General features: G+C 39.9%; 1 protein-coding gene across 6 annotated transcripts in view; it reads right to left on the reverse strand.

Moving 5' to 3' along the window:
- Positions 1-24339, reverse strand: part of GNE (glucosamine (UDP-N-acetyl)-2-epimerase/N-acetylmannosamine kinase) — a 45933-nt gene that overhangs the window by 15700 nt on the left and 5894 nt on the right. Inside the window, exons 1-4 of one of the 6 annotated variants that reach the window (XM_078061453.1) lie at positions 18017-18124; positions 12449-12654; positions 5545-5996; positions 2102-2254 (exon numbers count right to left, since the gene is read on the reverse strand). In XM_078061453.1, the coding sequence (XP_077917579.1) occupies positions 2102-2254; positions 5545-5996; positions 12449-12612 (769 nt within the window). In that variant the 5' untranslated portion in view covers positions 12613-12654; positions 18017-18124. Of the gene's footprint in view, positions 1-2101; positions 2255-5544; positions 5997-12448; positions 12655-17496; positions 17738-17805; positions 17939-18016; positions 18125-24339 lie in introns of those variants that run through there. The other 5 variants (XM_036076128.2, XM_036076123.2, XM_078061452.1 and 2 more) reach the window with 5 other exon arrangements.

Genomic DNA, 24339 nt, shown 5'->3' on the forward strand with positions numbered 1-24339 from the left:
GACCACCTGTTAAATGGCTTATGAGATAAACCATTTCCACCTAAAGAAATCACCCTATAAGAATTCACGACAGTTATTAGGGAGACAGTAATTTTAATTACTGATCTTCTCAGGAATGATGACTATCTAAAATGTCTGGTCAGCTCTCTGCTTCAACTCATCTAGGAACTTTAAACAGCAGCATTTGGGACTTTTCAAACAGCATTCAGCAAAGCAAGTTGATTGCTTATTGATGCCCCAATAAAAGCTCTACCTTAAACAGCAATTAAGAGGTTCAAGACAGGCCAGCACTCTCTCTCTCTCAAGCTGGGAGTTCCTGAACTGAAAGGTCTCAGGCTCCACACAGCCAGCTGATCAGAGAGCCTCCGCCTCAGCTATGCTCATACTTACCCTAACAATAGCTCAACTGGATAGCACTCCCACATACATGGACTAAGCTCCAAGAAAATACACGTAGATTCTGATACTGTAGCTGACATTTTATTTCAAATGCATGGTTTTTTTCATGTTAAACATGTATGAGGGGAGGCAATATTTAATGCCTCTCAGCTTGCCTCTTTACTCACCCTTTCCTAGCTACCATCTAGAAGGAGACAAGGTTGCTACCGAGATTGGTGAGACAGCAGGACAGGGACCAGAGACCACACCGTGTTACCACACTGTGTTCACCAGTGGGCAGGAGCTACTGACTTAAGAGAAGCTGGACATGCATGTGTTTTCTCTCTTTTTAACATTCTCTATGTGGTGAGGTAGGTAACAGACTCAGGGTGTAACTCTCTACAGCAGGCCTGACCACCTCTCTCTATGCCCAGTCCTGCCAGAGCATGCCAGTCACTGACTATAATTACTGCAGCATTTGGTACACTAGAAGATGGTACTATTCCAAGATTCAGATCTGGGCTCAGTGAAGGCTTTCTCTGGCCTTAAGCCTAAACCAGACACTACTTCTGTTCTCCTACATTGGGGAATTGGGCCCTATACCACATAATGATAAAGAGATGCCACGATTATTTCCCTATTGTTCCTTATGTGTATTTTATCAAAAACCCTGTGAGGAGGAGAAGTGAGTAGCAGACATAATTTAGGTATTTCTGGGACCCTTTATTTTCCTAGGGGAAAAATATCTCTAATTCTAAAGTGTATACAATCAGGAAAGTATATAACAAACGGAGTATCGCTGACAATGAATACTGAATGAGAGACATATAATTACATTACCAAATGTTTAGAAATTGAAAGGATTAGAAGAATCAATATTAAGGTTTTTGAGATACTGGTACATTACCTGGATGAAACCTGGGTTGGGGGTTCTTAATTTCTTTTTTCCCAACTAACATCCTACATTGTTTCCCCTAACAGAAAAGATAATTCAAGAGACACTAAGAGAGGGATACTTTCAGAGTAAGATGGTGACATCTTGGTACTGCAGGGAAGGGTCCTGCCTCCTTCATCAAAAAATGCCTAAAAGCTCAGCAATGAGTGGTATCAGCTAAACCAGTAATTGAAAATTCTGCAGTGTCAGGTCCTGCTCTGCATTTCTCATTTATATCTCATCTTCCCATTAACCTGCTTAAGGTCTCACCAGCACCAAAGGCTACAGTACCATCCACCAGTAGATGGTCAACCAGGTCAGGCTTGAGGATGAACTGGCTGGGGACTCCAGATCTCAACTGCCTATGCTCAAGACTAAGGTATAGCTAATATAAATAAATAAGAGAACAAGAAATAACAGTGGCTATTTTACTGCACTCACTAGGATCATTACTTTTCTAGAGACACCCTTCAACCTTCTAAGGTTAATGTCTTTTAGCTGCTACATTTTCTCATTGGTAGAAACTGGAGGGAAGAGACTAAATTTGGAACTACAGTGGAGATTGGAGAAATTTTTTGTAGTATTTCTTTCCTATTCAGTTTCTACTAAACTCGGCAAAAACATCACAAACTTCCATCTACTACAAACTTGGTGATCCCCTGCCAACTGGAATGCGTCTCAGACTACAACGGCTTCGATGATAAAAGCAAGACAGTAGGCGCAGTCAAAGAAGACATAATAGAAACAGCAAACTGGAAAAGTAGGCGGCATAACTTCATTTTCAATTACCTGCATCAATGTTTGGAAACAGAACTAGGGTCCGCTTGTTAAATGAGATAAGCGCATCCAATGTTAATTCAAACATTTTTATGGAATGCTTAATGTCAGTGGTCACAGGGTGCTGTAGCGCAACAATGTAATCTTTAGATTTTACATCATCACCTGTTTAAAGAAAATCAAACCACACTGCTTCATTAGTTAAGAATCTTAAAGAGGAAGAAGCAAATTCTAAAAAGCAAGACCCCAAAGTCTGTGCTTAAAAATTCTAAGGACAAAACAGTTTGCCACATTCCAGGCAAAGTATCTGAATACATGATCAAACAGTAAGAACTCACAGGAACAAGTCCGGGAATCTAGCAAAGTTAACATTTTACAAAGGCGCTTACTACCACAAACAAAAATATATAACTTTAAGCAGTAGTCACAAGAATCTGTTGCTTTAAAATCCAAAATATTTAAAAGCATTAGAAAAATGTAAATCTTCCCCATTTCTAACCAGTGTTTCTAATGAATTATCAACAGTATTAATGAACTGATGAAGCTCAAGATTACTTTAATGCATAGCTAACATAAATAAGAGAACAAGAAAAACCAGTAATGACTATTTCCCTGTAGTGCGTAGGATCATTACCTTCCTAGAGACACCCTCCCACCTTCTAAGGTTTATGTCTCTTGGCTACTGCATTTTCTCATTGGTGGGAATTGGAAGGAAGAGACTAAACACGAAACCTCTTGCTCCTCAATGTGCAACTTCTGACATCACTCTGCTTTGTCTCACTCAGCCCTTCTACACAACCCTTTCCATTAAGGTATCATCATTTTGTTTCATGTTGTAAAGTTCTCTATTTACTGTGGTATTTCTTTCATTATTAGGAATTTAACAAGTCTTTTTAACTTTTTTTTTTTTAGAGAGGGAGGGGGAGGGGCAGAGGGAGAGCGAGAATCTTAAGCAGACTCCATGCCCAGCACAGAGCCAGACGCAGGGCCCAACCTCACGACCCCGAGATCATGACCGGAGCTGAAATCAAGAGTCGGAAGTTTAACTAACAGGGCTACCCAGGTGCCCCAAATCTTTTTAACTTTGCTACTATTTTTACTATGACTGTTATTTATTCATGTTCTGATGACGAAGCTGCATGCTCTGAGTGGCCTACCCAATCCTATTCTTCCTATAAGCAGAGTGATGCCATCAGAAGTTGCAGGTGGCTTAAACTCATTGTCTTTTCTTTTCCAATGGCTTAAAAAAAAAAAAATCTACTTTTTGCTATTTTGTCATCCTTCTTTTCATAAAGAAACTGCTGAAATGGTTCCAAGTAGAACCTTAAGCCCCACAAGTACAATCTTGCCACATTTTGCTTTGTAAGGGTTATTTGCTATTCATTACAAGTTTTTCAGAAATACTAAGTTTTTCAGAATCCATCTAGAGCAAATAGTATAATCAGAATGCAAGAGTGTATACTTAGAAACATGCAAAAAGGAGGGGCGCCGGGGTGGCTCAGTCGGTTAAGCATCTGCCTTCGGCTCAGGTCATGATCCCAGGGTCCTGGGATCAAGTCCCACATTGGGCTCTCTGCTTAGCAGAAGCCTGCTTCTCCCTCTCCCTCTGGCCCTCCCCTGGCTCATCTTCTCTCTCTCAAATAAATAAAATCTAAAAAAAAAGCATTCAAAAAGGAGAGCCTGAAAAGACAGAATTTATTCCATTGGCATTATCTAGACAGGCTCCTTGATAACTAATATCTGTCCAACGGTAAGAAATACATAGATTGGATTAACTCATTAGTAGGAAAGCCCTATTCCTTTCCTGTTCTAATGTGATCTAAATTAAAAATAGACACAATCACAGGGCACCTGGGTGGCTCAGTCAGTTGAGCTCTTGGTTTTGTCTCAGGGTCATGATCTCATGGGTTTGGGGTTCGAGCCCCATGGTGGGCTCCACACCCAGCAGGGTGTCTGCCTGAAGATTCTCTCCCTCTGCCCCTCCCCCCACTTGCTAGAAATATATATATACACAATCACTAAATCAATTTTTTTTTAAGTAGGCTCCACACCCAGTGTGGAGCCCAACACAGGGCTTGAATTCATGACCCTGAGATCAAGACCTGAGCTGAGATCAAGAGTCAGGGGCTTAACCGACTGAGCCACCCAGGTGCCCCACACTAAATCAATTTTCTATTCATTTCATTATACTATAGATCTACCTCTTAAAAAAGCAGAGTCCCAAATGTCTAAGATTGGTCTTGATTTGCCCTCTAGATAGTACTCTCACTATAAATTAAGCAATTGACATTCTGTTTATAAAACTTTCCTTTGCCTCTTATTCAAAAAAGATAATTTCCAGGAAGCTAGATCATTGATCAGTGAAGATTTCAGAACTTAAGGCTATTTACAGAGATAATCCTAATGGTACAACTATGACTTTTGCTTTAATTATAATCACCACAATCCCTTATGTTAATAAGTACTTATAGCTTACTGCTTTCAACATTATCTGAGTATTCCAACAATCTCTTACGAAAGACATTAAAATTAAAAATAGTTTTTTCAGGGGCACCTGGGTGGCACAGTCAGTTAAGCATCCAACTCTTGGTTTCAGCTCAGGTTGTGCTCTCAGAGTCATGGGATCAAGCCCTAAGTTGGGCTCTGTGCTCAGCATGGAGTCAGCTTGGGATTCTCTCACTCTCTCCCTCTACCCTTTGCCCCTCTCCCACCACCACCCCCTCTCTCTGTCAAATAAATAAATCTTTAAAAAAAAAAGTTTCTTCATTCTCCAAAAAACAAAATACAGGAAAACAAAAACCAAAACACACAACTCTACTAACCAGAAATAAACATTATAAATGATTTGGTATACATACTTCCTAATCTTTCCATTATGTTATAGTTTTAATTAAAATGGCATCCTATTATACATATAATTTTGTAGCTTGTTTTTCCCTCCTTGTTGTTATAACAGGATCTGTCCTTGTAACTAAATATTTACCCACAGCATATTTAATGGATTAAAAGCATTCCATTCTATAAATTATAGCACAGATTTTTTTTTTTTTAAGATTTTATTTATTTAGTCGACAGAGAGAGAGAGATAGCGAGAGCAGGAACACAAGCTGAGCAGGGAGCCCACTGAGCAGGGAGCCCAATGTAGGGCTCCAACCCAGGACTCCGGGATCACTGACCCGAGCTGAAGGCAGATGCTTAACGACTGAGCCACCCCAGGCGCCCGAAATTATAGCACAGATTTAAAAAATTCAATCCATTAAGACTATTCCACAGAAAAGGTGAGTCTCAGAGAGATGAAGTCATACCATAGGGTGAGATCTATGAACGAAAACTTTAGCCTTCCGAATTCTAATGGAATATTCTACCTACAATAGTTTCAAAAAAAAAAAAAAAAACCTGAAACATACCCAAGAGGACAAAAACAACCACTAGACTGAATAAAGTTCGATACATACCTAACCACATCCGAATGATGCTCATGTAGTCTTTGTTCTTGGCAGAGAGAAGCTTGTCATAGGAAGGGCAGCCTGCCAGAAGGATGCGGTCATGGTCCTCACACATGGATATCAGGTGTTGCTCTGCACTTCGGGTGCAGCATACATGATAATGAGCCAGTTTTGTTATGGCATGTCTGATAGAATCATCAATGGTCCCACTGACTTCCCCACCTTCAATGTGAAGGATTCGGATATTCATCAAGGCAGCAGATGTAGCCAGAGCCAGGGCATCAAACCTGTCTCCATGAACAATCATGATATCAGGCTTCAAGCGATTAAGGACATCTGGTAGCTTCACTAGGGCCAAGCCCACTGATTCTACCATGGCTGCCTCATCTTCCCCTCTAACAATTGTGTGTAGCCTGGTGTTAATGTCAAAGTCATCTTGTTCAATCATGCGATATGTGTTCCTAGAGCAGAAGAGAAATAAAGATATGAGAGAACGTTCTTCAACACAGGGCCATAAAAACATGAAAAAAGCAATCTAACATCAACCCTGAAGGGAGAAATATTTTCTAAAATCTACTCGTTAAAATAGACAAACTGAAGTATAACTTACAAAAACTGAAAAGCAAAGATCGTAAGTGTACAGATCGCTTGATTATTTTACATGAATACCCCTGTGGCCACCGCCCAGATCAAGATGTACCACATTCAGCACCTGCAAAGGCTCACTAGTGCCCTGGTCAGTACCTGGATAGAGAAACACCTGAAGGAGAATTTTTTTTTATTAAAACAGAGACCAAAGTTTTTGGTGGTTGACTTATTTTCTCTTTTTACACATTTTTTAAAAAGAAATATGCTACCTAATAAAAAAAACTTACTTATAAAAGCAAAGTGCTTTTTTTTAATACAAAAAAAAGGAAATTAGGATACCTGACATGTCACTATACTATAAATTTCTGAATGATGGAAATTATCTTCTGAATTTGTACTGTACCATTAATGCACCATAATTCTGAATGGGGTGTAAATGTAGATTTTACAGCATTAAATTGGCTATGAAGGGTGCCTGGGTGGCTCAATCAGTTAAGTGGCCAACTCTTGGTTTCGGCTCAGGTCAAGATCCAGGAGTCCTGGGAGTCTGGCTCTGCGCTCAGCAGGGAGTCTGCTCCCTCTCTCTCTGCCCCTCCCCCTGCACTCGCTCTCAAATAATTTTTTTGTAATTAAAAAAATTTGGCTATGAAATACAATTTCAAGTCTGTTTCATGCTTCAATAACAGCAGCAATTCTCAATGCCTCAAGGTTTCCTATTATGAATAGATTAAAAGATAAGGATTTTTCCCCTAAATATATATATATATTTAGAACATATATAATGTAACTCTATATTTTTATATTTTTAATTGGAAAATATAAAATTATCGTCCCTAAACCTACCACTCAGCAATACCAGTGTAAATCATTTTTTCCTAGCCACTTTATGTACATTTTAACATGGTTGAGAACACAATTGTATAATCTATTTAATCCATTTCATACAATATTTTCCCAGATCATGAAAGATTCTTTACATACATCATTTTACATCATGTGGATGTTCTAGTAGTCATCTTATAGATTCCCTGGAATTTTCCTATAAAACTATCATGTTGTCTCTAAACAAAGACAATCTTTATGTCTTTTTGTCTATTTCTCACTTTATCGCACTGGCTGTCATGTCCAGCACAAGTTGAAGTGGTGAAAGCAAAAATCCTTACCTTGTTCTCTACCTCAGGGGGAAAGCTTACTTTCATGTTAGCTATAGGTTTTCCCACCGATGGCCTTTATCAGATTGTGGAATTTCCCTTCTATTCAAAGTCTGCTAAGAGTTGGTTTTTTTTTAATCATAACTGATTTAATTTTGTCAAATGCTTTTTTGACATCTGTTGAGATGATCATATGTGCTTCCCCTATATTCTGTTAATATGTGAGTAACACTGATTTTCAAATGTTATATCTATCTTGATTTTCCTGAGATCAACCCACTTGGTTATGATGTATTATCTGTTTTTTATATTGCTGGATGTGATTTTTTTTAATTTTATGTCTGTGTTCATAAGGGATACCAGTCTGAATTTTTTTTCTTACAATGTCTTTGTCAGGTTTTATTATCAAGATTATGCTGACTTTTTTTTTAAGATTTTATTTGAGAGCAAGAGCGAGCACACGTGGGGGGAGGGGTAGAGGGAGAAGCAGACTCCCTGCTGAACAGGGAGCCCATCGTGGGGCTTGATCCCAGGACCCTGGGACCATGACTTGAGCCAAAGGCAGATGCTTAACCGACTGAGCCACCCAGGCGCCCCAAGATTATGCTGACTTCATGTAACAATCTGGGAAAATTCCCTGCTCCTCTATTTTCTAAAAGAGTCTATGTAAGATTGGTGTTATTTCCAAACAAAGGGAAAAAAAGAGAGACAAACCAAGAAGCATACTTTTTTTTTTTTTTAAAGATTTATTTTAGAGAGAGAGATGAGAGAGAATTGGGGGAGGGGTAGCAGGAGAGGGAGAGAGAAACTCAAGCAGACTCTGCACTGAGTGTGGAGCCCGACATAGGACTCGACCTCATGACCCTGAGATCACAATCTGAGCCAAATCCAAGAGTGAGAAGCTTAACCAACTGTGCCACCCAGGCACCCCAAGAAGCAGACTCTTAACTGTAAAAAACAAACTGATGGTTAAGGGGGGTGGGAATAGGTCATGGGGAGTAAAGAGTATACTTATAACAAGCTCTGAGTAAAGAATTGTTGAATCACTATATTGTGAAACTAATATGATCCTGTATTTTAACTGTACAGGAATTAAAATTAAGAACTTGAAAAGATTGATGTTATTTCTTGCTTAAATGTTTGATAGAACTCATAAATGACAACATCGCTTTTATGGGAAATTTTTATAGGAAGTGTTTGATAATGAATTCAATTTCTTTGATACAGGGCTATAGATATTTTCTATTTCTTCTGTGTTATTTTGGTAAGCAGTGTTTTTTCAAGGATTTTGTCCAGTTTATATAAATTGATTGCCAACTTTGTTGGCCTAATATTCTTTTATTCTTTTAATGGCTATCAGATCAGTAGTGATATCTTCTTTGCCATCTTGTATTGGTAATCTGTGTTCTCTTTTTCTTAGGCTCTGTTAGGAATTTGTCAACTTAATATTTTTAAGCATAATTCTCTATTGCTTAATCTACTTTTGTTTCATTGATTTCCATTCTTCATCATTTCCTACCTTCTACTTACTTAGGGGTTTTCTCATCCTGTTCTTGCTTAATAAAGTGAAAACAGACCACTAACTAAACTTTTTTAAGATTTATTTATTTGACAGAGAGAGTGTGAGCACAAGCAGGGGGAGCAGCAGGCAGAGAGAGAGAGGGAGAAGCAGGCTCCATTGAGCAGAAAGCCCGATGTGGGGCTGCCTGAGCCCAAGGACAACCTCAAACACCAAACACTTAACTGACTGACCCACCCAGGTGCCTCTCTAAACTCCTTTTCTTTTTTTTTTTTTTTTAAAGATTTTATTTATTTATTTGACAGAAAGGGTGAGAGATTACAAGCAGGGGGAGCAGTAGATAGAGGGAGAGGGAGAAGCAGACTCCCCGCTGAGCAGGAAGCCCGATGTGGGGCTCAATCCCAGGACCCTGGATCCCTCAATCCCAGGATCATGACCTGAGCCGAAGGCAGATGCTTAACCATCTGAGCCACCCAGGAGCCCCTCTAAACTCCTTTTCACCCGAAGTATTTTTTCCTCCAAGCATTCCTTCATCTATACCCACAAATTTTGATATACTATAATATTTATTATTCAGTTCAAAAGATTTTTCTAATTTCCCTTAGAATTTGTTTGGTCCATGGGCTTAGACCTCAACAGTAAAACAACTTTTTTTTTTTTTTTTTTAAAGAGTACACATCCGCTTGTGCACGATTGGGGGGGGGTGCTGTAGAGGGAGAGGGAGAATCTCAAGCAGACTCCACGCCCAGCACAGACCCTGACATGGGACTCGATCTCATGACCCTGAGATCATGACCTAATCCAAAATTAAGAGTCAGACGCTTAATTGAGCCACCCAGGCACCCCTTTTTATATTTTATTAAAAAAAATTTTTTTAAACAATCTGACTTAAAAATGAACTAAAGACCTTAAAGACCTTAACAGACACCTCACCAAAGATAATGTAAAATTGGCAGATAAGCATATGAAAAGATGCTCCACATCATATGTCATCATGGAAATGCAAATTAAAACAGATACTGCTACACACCTATTAGAATGGCCAAAAGCAGAACACTGATATCACCAAATGCTGACAAGCACAGTGGAGCAACAGGTACACTCACTCATTGATGGCCTGAATACAAAATGATACAGCCACTTTGGAAGACAGCTCAGTGGTTTCTTATAAAATTAAACATATTCTTACCACACAAGCCAGCAATCAGGCTCCTTGGTATTTCCCAAAGGAGCTAAAAAACTTATGTCCACACAAAACTGAAAAACGGATATTTGCAGCAGCTTTATTCATAAATGCCTAAACTTGGAAGTAACTAAAATACCCGAGTAGATGAATGAATAAGTAAACTATGGTAAATCCAGAAAATGGATTATTCAGTGCTAAAAAGGACTATCAAGGGCGCCTGGGTGGCTCAGTCGGTTAATCGTCTACCTTCAGCTCGGGTCATGATCCCAGGGTCCTGGGATCGAGTCCCGCATCCGACCCCCTGCTTGGCAGAGAGTCTGCCTCTCCCTCTGCTCCTCCCCCCTGCTCTTGTTCTCTCTCTCTCCCACTCTCTCTCAAATAAATAAATTATAAAAAATAAAATAAAAAAAATAAAAGGACTATCAAGCCATGGAAACATGGAGACTTAAATGCATATTACTAAGTGAAAGAAACCAATCTGAAGTGGCTACATACTATATGATTCCAACTACATGACATTCTGGAAAAGGCAAATCTACAGAGATGGTAAAATCTATGGAGATAGTTATAGAACACATTTTTAGGGCAGTGAAACAATTCTGACACTATAATGGTAGATACGAGTCATTATACATTTGTCCAAACATACAGAATTTACACCACCTGGGTGGGTGCCTGGGTGGCTCAGTCGGTTAAGCATCAGACTCTTGATTTCAGCTCAGGTATGATCTCGGGGTCATGAGATCAAGCTCCGCACTGGGCTCCACGTTGCGTGTGGAGCCTGCTTAGGATTCCCTCTGCCCCCCTCCCCACATTCGCGTGTATGCGCATGCTCTCTCAAAATGTAACGTAAAGAAATGTACCCCTGGAGGTGGAGGGCTAACACTGATAATGGGGGATACTAGGCATGTGTGGAGGCAGAGAGGTATACAGGGTAACCCCGGGACCTTCTGCTCAAATTTGCTGTAGACCTAAAACTACTCTAAAATGTTTTAATATTTTGTATCACGTACTCACATGAAATAAAAGAACAAATGAATTTCTAACTAATCTGTTGTTACTTATTTGATTTCCTCTTTCACCCAGTTCTTAAAGAGTATAAAAATGCTGTTTTTTTTTTTTTAAGTATACAAGTAGTTGAAATAGAGGGTAGCTTATTTTTTTGTTTTAATGTCTTTGAAATACAGATAATACATTCACATGGTTTAAAATTTAAGATACAAAAGGTTCTCTAGTGAAAAGGCTACCCTCTCACTTTTGTCTCCCAGTCATCCAGTTCCTCTCCCAGTAGCAACCAACTTATGTTAGAATGTACTTTACATGACTTTTCCATTAAGTACCAGTCAAGTGTCCTATTTAACAGTCTCACGAGACAAATACTGCCTTTCCACTCTTACTTACTGTGGCAGACAGGAAAATGCAACACAATTTCCTTGAGAGCCTCTGTCCTACTAATCTTCCCATCAAACTTTTCTCAAAGAAGTAAAAGAACACACTTACACTTCATTTCAGGCTCTAGCTAAAATTTTTCTTCTACTTTGTCCTATGTAAGAAAACCCAGTGGATTTTCTTAGATAGCTAGAATTCATTTCATATTTTTAAAACCTATGGATTTTTGAGCTATGCATCAGTTTCTCCTCTACCCTTTAAGTATTTTCTTAGAGAAAACTGGTTTTTAGAGGAAGGTTTTTGTTTGCTTTTGTTATTGTTATTGCCTTGCTTTTACAGAATAGTCTGAAAAGGCAATTTTAACACAAGCTTCTTTCATATATAATATGGTATTACTGACCATCTTTGGAAGCTGCATTATGTTTTTAGGCCACAAGAGTGCACTAAATGCCACTTTATTACCCAGAACAAAATGAATGTTCATCTTTGGTTTAGACATTCTCTTCCCTCAAAGATTTCCCAACTTTCATTTTTCAAATTTAGACTGTGACCAATAACAAACCTAATGACAAACACCAAAATAAATACCAATGGCAATATAACATTCAAATTTATCTTGTAAATTAGATTTTTAAAATCTTGTTTCATATCTACTACTTTATATGCTGTCAATCTATACACGAGTTTTAAGAAAGTAGTACCATTACAACTCACAAAACATATTACAGGAAGTTACATTATTAGAGTCACACAACATATATTTATAAGTGGCATTTCTCCTGAATGTAACAAGTAATAATAAAAATATTTATAGCTATCATTTATCAAGCACCTATTAAGCAGCTACACTGCGATGGCCACTTTCTATCACTGCCTCCATTCTTCACAGTAACCTACACCGTAGGTTTTCACTCCATTTTATAACTGAGGAACCTGAAGATGCAACTTCTCCAAGGCCATATAAAAACTAAGAGGGAGAACCGGGATTTGAAGATAGGTCCACATGGCCACAAGATCCAAGCTCTCTCTAGTACACCATGTTGCAATGAAGAATATCGTAAGAAAATGCTTTCATCTTACCCGTAGTCATCTATCAGGTGAGAGCCAAGTACCACCACATCAAGTTCAAAGAACTCAGGTTCCATTTTAATGCCAAACATGATCGGGGCAAGTTTAGAATAATCAGCACGGTTGCAAGTAGCAACGCAAACCCGAAGCTTTCTGTTATTCCCATTCTTCTCCATGACTTGTTTCTTTTGTTTTGAGAGGTTATTAAAATAGAGTTCCTAAAGTTGCAAAAATAAAAATTATTTATCAACAGAATGATATGTCCTAGACATAAACACAGAATTTTCTAAAGCCTTTTTTTTTTTTTTTTTAAGATTTTATTTATTTGACAGAGAGAGACACTGCGAGAGAGGGAACACAAGCAGGGGGAGTGGGAGAGGGAGAAGCAGGCTTCCTGCCGAGCAGGGAGCGCGATGCGATCCGAGGACCCCGGGATCATGACCTAAGCCGAAGGCAGATGCTTAACAACTGAGCCACGCAGGCGCCCCTAGTTCTAAGCCTTTTAACCACCATTTAATACAGTGCTTCTTAACCTTTTTTTCCACCCCTGCTGCTATGTGACACACCCACTGGTATATCCAGAGCTAGGAAATTCCTGCCAACTAATTCCACCCCTTTCTCTCACACTTAAGAAAACACACTGGAATGCAATTAAGAAACAGTGACATAGATCAGCTCCCATTTAAAAGGCAAGCAAACATCAGCTCTTTATTAGTTAGAAATTACTCACCATACCTCACAACTGATCCCAACATACCAGACTACTGAAAACAACTGATCTAGTTCAACTCCTTCTCTTACAGAAAGGGAAACACATGTCTTGAGAGAGGAAATTACTTCCCCAAGATTCAAGATCACATCTTATAAGGGATAAGATCTATTCACCCTCACACTAAACACCCACTATATACAAAGCACTGTGATTAGTGTTGAAGAAGAGAAAGGTAAAATAAAAAACCCTACCTTCAAGGCCTCATGAGTCCCTATAGCCAGTGCCTACAAACTTCTGACAATTCCAAATGCCTACCAGGTATCTCCTGACCCATACACACCTTAAAGTCAATGGCCCAAACCGAACTTATTTTTTTCCTCATTTCTGTTCCTCCTTCCTTGTTCTCTAACTCAGTTATGAATTTCCATTCATCCAAATGCCTTGACCCTTAACATCCGTGTCTTCTCCGTCCCTTACTCTGTACCTCCTAAACCCTGTCAATTCCTCCTCCTGAATTTTTTTTTTTTAAGTAGGTTCCATGCCCAGTGTGGAGCCCAATGCAGGGCTTGAACTCACAACCCTGAGATCAAGACCAGAGCTGAGATGGAGTCAGACGCTTAACTGACTGAGCCACCCAGGCGCCCCTCCACCTCCTGAATATCTTTCAAATCTAGCTCCTCCTCTTTATCCCCACCAGGACACCCCCTAGTCTAACCTCTCATTTTAGGTCTGAACCATTGTTAACAACTGCCAAAGTAGTTTGCCTGTCTCTAGTCTTGCCCTGCCTCCCACAGACTTTCAGAGTGATCTTTCCAAAGTTCACAAATTTGATTATCATGCTCAACAGAATACACAACCTATGAATAAAGTCCAAATTCTGATCTGGACCTACCCCATCTTTCCAACCACTTCTCCTTGACCTACAATTACCCTTACTCTGTGCCAAAGCCATACCAAGTACCTGCGTTCAACCAGTGAGTCTCCAAATCTCTGTGCCTCTCTAGACGTATGCACCTCTAGGTAAAACTTCCTTTCCCTCTGGCCTGGGCTCCTCCTCATCTTCAAAACTCAGTCTAAGTGTTGCCGCTTTGTTAAAACCTCTACATAAACTTCAGTTCCTCTTCACCTCACCCCTTTTAGCTGCTACCTTCCTCTGAGCACTATGGCCCTACCAAACACATACATACTTTTGCTCAACTTCTCTGCCCACGCCCGCCCTCCCTCCCGCCATCTATACCCTCCATTCAAAGTAAAAATCAGGGGCAAGGGATAAGAGATGTTTTATGGAGCATTTAAACTTCTCTATATCAATATAAAATTCCACCTCACGGATTCAATGCTTTTGCTTCAGGAAGTGTGTCAATATTTAGAATTTGCAATCAGGAATACAAAGAAGCTTGAGTAAGGATGCCAGTAGAAGGGGAGCTGCCCTTTAGATCAGTGTAAACTCTTAAACCCACTGGAAATCTCATCGGCTGCCATCTCATCTCTATTAGGCTCAAACTTCTGTGAGTACACAAACTGCCCCATCATTAGGCCCATTCTGAACTCAACAATCTCCAGTAAAAGCTAGTTCCACCCAACAGAAAGCATTTATGATATAATGATATAGGCATTCTGTCAAGAGAGTTGTATTCATTAGATCTAAGCACTCCCTAATCATTAAAGACAAAAATATTTTTCCAAAAATGGTTGTCTTAAATGTTCTTATAAATAATCCTTCCTTCACTGATCATTAAATTTGAGCTGAATAAATTGTTGGTGATATTCAACTTGCTGGGTGAGGCAAATCATTCATGGTTGGTCAATTTGTTTTTATTTTAAAAGAACATAAACTCTGCCTCGCAATACTAAAATGTTTAGTATTTACCAAGTAACTCAAAGGTTATTCTACCAAAACAGAGTAAGCTAGCCAAATAAACCAACTATGAAAAGGCAAAAATGTTACTAAGACCAAAGTTTTTTTCAGGAAAGAACTTAAGTCTTTAAAATATGGTAAAATGCCTCTTTAAGGAGAGAAGTTTGGGGTTTTTTAAAATAATTTTAACTTTTTCTTAGGGAGTACTTTCGCATGGTTTAAAACTGAGAAATCACAAGAGGCTATATAGCAAACAGTCTTCTCATCTGTGTTCCCCAGCCACATACTTCTCCCTGGAAGCTATGAGTTACTAGTTTCTCATCTATACTTTTATAGGTAAACCATGCATATATAAATACAGATGTATTTGCTTATAAATACATACAGCATATATTATACAACTGATAACATTCTACAAACTGATGTTGCATACCTTGCTTTTCAAAATGCTTTTAATTATGTTTCTGAATTGAATGGGAAAATGGGAAAGTCTAAAGTCACTGGAAATATCAAAACTAAAAGTGCAAAGTTTTGAAAATTGCTGGCCATCTCTTTAAATATATGAAGGGTTATGAGAGACCCAGAAGTAAAAATAATCAATGTCACAAACATTTAGTATCTACTCTGTGCAGAGCACTATAAAGAAAGCTGAGACACAGAACTGAGAAAGACCCTGTCTCTAATTTTTAGAAACCTTAAACCTAGTACCTGACACCAGGCCACATAATAGATCTTAACTAGTTCACTTTTCCAAATAGAATCCCCGGAAACAAAATTAATAAATTTTTTTCTCAGCCCAGTATACATTACTATTTGCTCTGGATAAGAGGTCATACCCAAAGATACATTTTTATACTGAGAACTATGATCAGAGTCCTCATGACCAGTATAGAATGAATAAATGGCAAAATAATGAGTGACAAAATGGATTTAAACTGTAATAGGACAAATTTAAGTTGCATAAAGTACAATGTAAAGCAAACAATATAAAACTCGATTCTTTACATGATGGAATACCAGACAGCAATTAAAATGTATGGACTATGTATTTGTCTATATTAATAAATCTCAGAAACAGAACATTAGAGGAAAACAGCAAATTCTAAAAAGTTGTTACAGTAGGGTACCATTTTTTGTAAGTTTTTTAAAATGTATAAAACATTACTGTATGTTGTTTATTGATCTAAAGTTCCACGCCAACTCAGGAAAGTAGTTACCTTTGGAGAGGGAGGGAAGGAAAAGAAAAATGGGGCTTTTCAGGCTTTAGCTAACATTTATTTTTTAAAAAATCATACCATAAGCAGAAATGTGAAACAAACATGGTAACATATTAATATGTGTTAAATCTTGGTGACTGGTACAAGGTGTCATACTGTCTTCTGTCCTTTTAAGCACATTTGAAATTTTCATTCTTAAAAACAAGAACTCTTTTAAACAGGTTATCATGAAGTAGGTATGTTGTCCATAGTCCCCTCAAGCCTAAAGCTCAGAAAGTCAGGAGGGATTGGATATTTGCCCCCATTTCACCTATCAATTCCAAAATTGTAACTAAAATACAGATAAATGCCAGAGAAGTATGCTTTCATCTTGAATTCACTGGCAATCTCTGAGAAACCCAATTCTTAAAGACCACTTCCTGCATTCTCTCAAGACTGACCATTTTAAATACTGACAAAAGGTATTCAACACTTTCCAGAATGATATTCCACTCAATTGTGGAAAAAGACTCACAAACATTTGGCTCAAGCAATCACTGAGCAGAGGAAACAGTAACAGCAAACATTTGAGAGGTATTTCTGAGGTGCTACGCACTGTGTTAAGAGCTTCATAAGCATTAACCATCTCATCCTGACAGCCCTCTCACTAGCCCCATTTTACAGAGGGGGACACTGAGGTACAGCCAAAATAATTTACTTCCCCACATCACATTTAATAATTGCCAGAACCAAAAATCAAACCCAGCACGCAGGATACTGCCACATCCAGTGTTTGCCTAGTATCCGATCATTAACATCCATGGACCTTTGTGCCAGCTCCTGCCAGGCCCCATAGCAATGAAAAGAACATGATAGATCACTCTTCCCTCCGTGCAGCGGGGATGAGACTCAGGATTAAGAAGAAGGGGCTATATAAAAACGGCCTGAAATTCAGAAACCTATTCCTGAGCTGTAATTTGCTTTGGCTTCTTCCAGAACCTCTATAGCTGCTAAACTGCACCCCTCCTCTCTTTCAGAGAAGACAATATTTTATCGTGCTCTAACAATTTAACGGGTGTGCTCAGATTTGGGCGAAAAAATAAACGCCTATCAAACTTCTAAGGAAGCACAGACTCAGAACGTAGTCAGGACTGGGCGCAGATCTTCAATATCATCTTTTAGTTCAACCCTTTACACCCCAGGACAACTTGTCTGTCAAGGAGCTCGCCGCCTTCCTTTGCACACCTCCGTAACAGAACCCTCACTATCTCCCAGGGACAGCCTGCTTCCTTACCGGACAGCACTGCCCCTGGGTTGGAGTCATTCCGGGCGGCCGGCTACTCGCCCTGGGCCCGCAATGAACCTGTCTGCTCCATGGGCCACAAGACGGAGCCCGTGACGGGAATACAGAGGGGCCCTGGCACGTAGGCCTGCGGAAGACAAGGCGAGGCCCGGGTCTTGTGCGGGCCTGGGGACACGGGGAGGTCCGAGGCCTCCGCCAGACCGCGGAGGCCACGAGGCAGGGGTCAAAGGAGGCCGTGGGGGCCCGGAGGATGCTCTCCCCGGCCCGTCCCCTGAGTCCCGGCCGACGCGGGGCTCTCACCAGACACTGGCGCGCAGCTCCCTCCCACGCCGCCGCAGCGCCTCGCGGGCGAGAGCTGAACGCAGCACCAGAAGGCGGGCGCGCACAAGTCCGCCCCCGTAGCTTCCGCAAGTCGGCCACGCGCGTAGAGGACTCTCGTCTCGACCCCAGCCCCGCACGCCCCCGCACGCCTACCCCCAGCACCGAATCGGCGAACGCGCCCTTACGTAACCTGAGAGCGACCCTGTGATTGGCTGCGGCCGCCCGGGCCCCACCCTCTTGCCAAACGGTTTCTGGAAGGGGCCGGGTGAGGGGTGCGAAGTGTCTTCCGTTGTCGTGGCGGGCCGGCAAGTGAGTGCTCACCGCCCCGACGCGTTTTCCTCCGCTGCCGCACGCACGCTGGGGAACCCCGGTCCTCTCACGTGGTAGTTGTTTTGGCCTTGCACCCAAGGGAGAATTACGCCTTCTGTTCCCTCAGGCATTTCGTAGGCCCTAACCAAAACAATACTGTCGCGCAGCCGGTCCGCCCCAGAGCCATCTCTTGAGATAAAGCCTCGCCACTCCAGGACCATGTCTGCTAGAAGACTGACGGAGTGTTGATAATGATCCAAACAAGGCAGATAGCAGCTGATCATAAGGCGCTCCACCTAGGTCTCCCCTTTAGGGAACCTCCCACCAGTCCGGGCCCGGGGATGTCCAAAGGGGAACTCGGCAGCCGCAGAAAAGGTGGCGGAAGAGGGCTCCCACGGCGCCTGATAAAGACTTTTTAATGATCTTTTCAAATCACCGAGTCACCAATGACAAACTTCGAATGAGTTGGTGTTACAAAACATTAAAACATTTTTTACAGCCATTAAATAATTTACCACAGGTGAAACTATTTAACAACTCATCCAGCGTTCTTGCTGTAAAGCGAATTTCAAATCCAATAAAACTTTTGCATTTCATGTATTTCAATTAATGATGAAGCTGTAATTTGCAGAGTGCTTATGAAGAAGCAGTTCCCCTGCAACTAGCTTGGAGCTACTAAAAGGTCATATTAGCCACAAAAGGACAGACTTTAAGAGAATTTGTGTAAGGAAGTGCTAACAGATTTTTTAAAATATTACTTGGGCTAGTATGTGGAGAATGGATTGGCACTGAAAGAATGGTGGCAATGAAAAAAAATAGTCTGCAAGCATACATAGAAAACTGGTCCCACTGATTGACAGGGCTGGAAGGAGATGGACTTTTCCACCGAATACCGATTTATAATATCGTTTGTATTTTGTAGTACATGCACATATTCCATATTAAAGAGAATAAAATTAATTGTAAAAAAAATGGTGGCAGTGGAACTCAAATGGATGATACGAGATTGAGTTTGGACACAGATTTGAAAATTACGGATTAGGTATGAGGGACTGACAGAAAAGGAAGGAAACAAGGATGACGTCCAGGTGTCTGGCATTAGTAATTGGGCGACTGGTGCCATTTACCAAGATGAGAGAAAAGCTGAGGGAGTGACCAGGTTTGGGGAGTTAAAAGTAAAGTTTTAATTTGGGATATGTTTGAGATGCCTATGAAGTAGCTATATAAAGCTATTAAGTGAACAATAAGATATACGAATCTGGACACAGATTCACAAGAGACTGTATTAGTTTTCTATGGCTGCTATAACAAATTACCTCAAACCTAGTGGCTAAAAACAAATGTATTATCTTACAGTTCTAGAGGCCAGGAGTCTGAAATGGGTTTCACCCGGCTAAAATCTAAGTAACAATGTCAGTATCATCATAAGAAAAGAAAATTGTAACTGTGTGGTGATGGATGTTAGCTAAACATAATGGTGATCACTTCACAATATATACATATATCAAATAATGTTGTACACTTGGGGTGCCTGGGTGGCTCAGTCGTTAAGCGTCTGCCTTCGGCTCAGGTCATGATCACAGGGTCCTGGGATCGAGCCCCACATCGGGCTCCCTGCTCGGCAGGAAGCCTGCTTCTCCCTCACCCACTCTCCCTGCTTGTGTTCCCTCTCTCACTGTGTCTCTCTCTGTCAAATAAACAAATAAAATCTTTAAAAATAATAATAATAATGTTGTACACTTGAAACTAACGTACAATGTTTTATGTCAAATATATGTCAGTTTGGTTTTTTTTTAAGGTATCATTGGGTCTGCCTTCCCTTGGCTACAGGCTACCCTCATTCCTTTGTTTGTGGCTCCTCTGACCTCTGCTTTCCTTGTCACATCTCTTGTGACTCTTCTCCTCTTTCACTTAAAAAGACCCTTGTGATTACATTGGGTCCACTTAGTCCAGGATAAACTTCCCATCTCAAAATCCTTAGTTTAATCACATCTACAAAGTCTCTTTTGCTATATAAGTAAACATTCACAAATTCTAGGGATTAAGACATGGCTCTCTCTGGGGAGCTATTTTGCCTACTACAAGTGGTATCGAAACTCCCAGGAAATGTTCAAGATGGTTATATTGCTTTTAAAGTTACATGCTAGGGGTGCCTGGCTGGCTCAGTTGATGGAGCTTGTGACTCTTGATCTCGGGGTTGTGAGCTGGAGCCCCACACTGGGTGTAGAGATTACTTAACTTCAAAATAAAATCTTTAAAAAAATAATAAAGTTACATGCCATACCACCAAATATCCAGAAAAGAACACCAATTTTTTTCTCTTAAAAGTTAAGAAAAATTAATTTTAAAAACAGTATTAATGTTCAGTTTTTTAAAAATCTAGGTGCTTATTACATGGGTATGGTTAGTTTATTAGAATTCAAATTGTACACTTAAGATATCTGTACTTTTTTATGTACAAGTACTATATATTTTTTAAATACCTAATGCTTAAGATTATAACTAGGAAAAAATGTAACTAGAAATACAAATACTTTTGGGGCACCTAGGTGGCTCAGTCGTTAAGCGTCTGCCTTCGGCTCAGGTCATGATCCCAGGGTCCTGGGATCGAGCCCCGCATCGGGCTCCCTGCTCCGCGGGAAGCCTGCTTCTCCCTCTCCCACTCCCCCTGCTTGTGTTCCCTCTCTCGCTGTGTCTCTCTCTGTCAAATAAATAAATAAAATCTTTAAAAAAAAAAAAAAGAAATACAAATACTTTTAATAAAGATAATAGAATTTTGAGAATTTGTGCACTTTATTAAGCCACTTGTAGATTTTATGTTTATTTGACCAATATTGAAAACTTCGTATTTCTGTATATGGTTCGAGTAGTTCTGTGTTCATGGAATCATTTAACCTTGAAATGAAAATGAAATTAATGCAATGACCTTCTTTTTTAGAATTTTTCTCTATGTTCTCTTGAGATGACGTTGCAACAAGGAGCTCTAGGAGGCATTTTCTTTTGGCTTTTTCGGATCACATTTCTATAGGTAATATTACATTTCCAGATCTCTGTTACTTTGCTATTCAACAGTGTGAATTAACATATCAAAAATCTTCCCAAGTCATTATGTTTTGTATGTTTGGTTTGGTTTCCTTTGGCTTTAATCTGAGAGCTCTAGAAGTTGCAAAAAAGTACTTATGGCTTTATAATGTAATAAAATCAAATTTTCTATAGATTACTCCATAAGCAGAATTACAACTTCAAACATTTGTGGCATAATTGGGATATCAGAGAATCCTAAATCTTAAAAGATCATCTAACCCAACCTTTTCATCAAAGGCAGAGACCTCTCTAAAGCATCCCTGACAGATGTTCATCTGACCACTTTAGGAACATTTCTTCTAATAGGGACTTATCTTGCTGTTTTATTTGGTGGTTTAATTATAAAGTACTCTGCCTCTCTATAAAGTCTACCCATGTATTAGTACTCTACTATTCTAAACACTTTATTTATATACCCTCAGTACTCCTAACAACCTTAAGATATAGATTCTATCACTCCCATTTATAGATAGGGAGACTGAAGCACAAAAGAGAAAGTTGCCCAAGGCCACACAGTTGTTAAGCAGAAGAACCCAGCCTTTGATCCCACATGTTTAGCCACTACCCTGAATTTCCTCTTTATACTAAACAGAGCCTTTCTTATGATAGAAACCTATCTTCGGGTTGCTCATCAATTTTTGGGTATGCTGTTCCCCTAGTTAAGAACTCATATAACTCTTCTGTTATCAAGCCCACATCCCTCTGAATTGCTTATATAAACGTCTTTAAGAGACTTTTAAAGATATCTCCTTTAAAATCAAGATATACAGGGGAGACTGGGTGGCTCAGTCAGTTGAGTGACTCTTGATTTCCTCTGGGGTGGTGATCTCAGAGTCGCGGGATTGAGCCACATGAGCCACCCCCACACACACCCCGCAGGCTCTGTGTAGGGTCTTTTTGGGGCTCCATGCTCCGTGGAGTCTGCTTATCCCTCTCTCTCTCTCATAAATAAATAAATAAAATATTTTTAAAAATTAAAATAAATAAAATAAACTCAAGGTATACAATGTCTATGACAGTCTCCTGATGTACTAATTTTATAAAGCCTTCAAAAAAGAAAATGAGATCAGTTTGGCCCTTTTTTAAAAAATAAACTTTCATTAAAGTGTAACAAAGACAACTGCACATAATAAGTATGTGTTGAATTCTGAATTTTCATGAAGTGAACATACTTGGATAACTATCACTAAAATAAAGAAAGAAAACATTGCCAGTGTCTATGGGCTGTCTATGCAAGGGCTGCCTATCCATGACCCATGGAAAGATCTAGCACCAAAGCTGTGCTTAGTAATAGACACAACGGTATTGATTAAGCATGTTAAACTACTTCTCTGAAGCATTTAGGCTGTGGAATACAGGGAGGACTGGCCAGCTGGGAGTGAAGTGGAAAATGAACAAAAACACAGACACAACAGATACGCTACAGACGGTAGGACGGGTGGGCTGTAGGGAGAGAGTCCAATCCCTGACTTGCCTTGGATCCTAAACAACTTTAACCCATGTGAATCCTTTAAAAATCCTGTGTTTCTTAAGGTGCCCTGTTCCTTGCAATCAGATTATACTAACACCAAAACTGTAAACCAGGAAGAATCCCCAACCCCATTATTTCAACTCCCAACTCCAACCAATGGGGAGTGGCTTCCTAGAGAACTGTGTGGAAAATGACTCTGAGGCTGAGTTCAAAGGAAAAAAATCTTGTGGTAAATCAGCTGTGTGTTTTTTCGGGGAGGGTGGGAGGAAGGCAGGGATGGTGCCATGTACCTGCCATTCCTGCCCTTCGCCAGTTTCGTGAAGAAATCAAAACATGGAAAAAATTGAGCAACTAATCACCATCTTAAGCTGGACTTTTCTGTTTAATAAATATCCTCTTGTTAACTGTTCCCCTCACCCCACTCTATATCTCAGGCACAACACTTTTAATTGCCAGAACCTCTTGAGTATGTAAAGAAGATAAAACACATCTTACAAACCAGATATCACTGCATAAGTCAGATTGTTGAGAGCCCAACCAAGTCATATAGGCTCCTCCCCAGAACAGACAGAACTGCTCTGGTTGCACTGATGATGACATAGATGGGAAAGCAATTCTTTCCCCTTTAGGAAGAGCATGTAAGGATTAAGGTTACATTGACTGAAAATAGTTCAGTAACATCCTAAACTTTATGTGTCAACTTCAGGTTTGCAAGAGCATGAGACTGACAGATATGCTTACAAAGGTAGTGATTAAGATATTTATAACAAGAAAAGAAGCCTTTTGAAATTCATATTTCGGGACCATTTAATCACTCTTCCTAGCCTCAATTACTGATCCGTTTATTATGTCAGCCAATCAGTTTTTTAAAGCACCTCTGCTGGTGAGCCATCCCTAGGCCAGCTCCCCCAATTACAGAAGAAAAGTACAAATAAATACAATGACTATGTGTTTGTTTTTGTGAAAGGTTGCCCTTTAGTGGGATTTTTAAGTGTATTTTTCTTTAGGAGCTATGAAAGTATCATATTTCAAACCGGTAAATAATTGTATTTCTTCTCTGTCTGCTAGGGAAATGAGGTAAGCCAGAGAGAACTCAGCCATCCCTGACTAATTGGAGTTCAGAAAGTTTAATTTGCACAGCTATACCAGAAGAACTGGAAAAGTATTTATTTATTTATTTATTTATTTATTTAAAGATTTTATTTATTTATTTGACAGAGAGAGACACAGCGAGAGAGGGAACACAAGCAGGGGGAGTGGGAGAGGGAGAAGCAGGCTTCCCGCTGAGCAGGGAGCCCGATGCGGGGCTCGATCCCACGACCCTGGGATCATGACCTGAGCCGAAGGCGGACGGTCATGACCTGAGCCGAAGGCAGACGCTTAACGACTGAGCCACCCAGGCGTCCCGAACTGGAAAAGTATTTAAAACTAGTTTAACTTTGACTCTGTTATAAAAAGTTAGGTCAACAAAATTATGTTTTAAATAACTGCTCATGAAAGAGTTATGTGAGAAGAATGTTCTTTTGGACTTGAAAGGACCTAGCTAAGATCAATAGCACTCAAAACCAGCAACAAGCCTTCAGAAAAATTTCATGATTTTTCAATAGAGGCTGAGGAACCAGCCAAAGTACTGATCCAAAACCCCTGGA

The sequence above is a fragment of the Halichoerus grypus genome, chromosome 14, assembly GCF_964656455.1.
Source record: "Halichoerus grypus chromosome 14, mHalGry1.hap1.1, whole genome shotgun sequence".
In the NCBI taxonomy this organism is placed as follows: Eukaryota; Metazoa; Chordata; class Mammalia; order Carnivora; family Phocidae; genus Halichoerus; species Halichoerus grypus.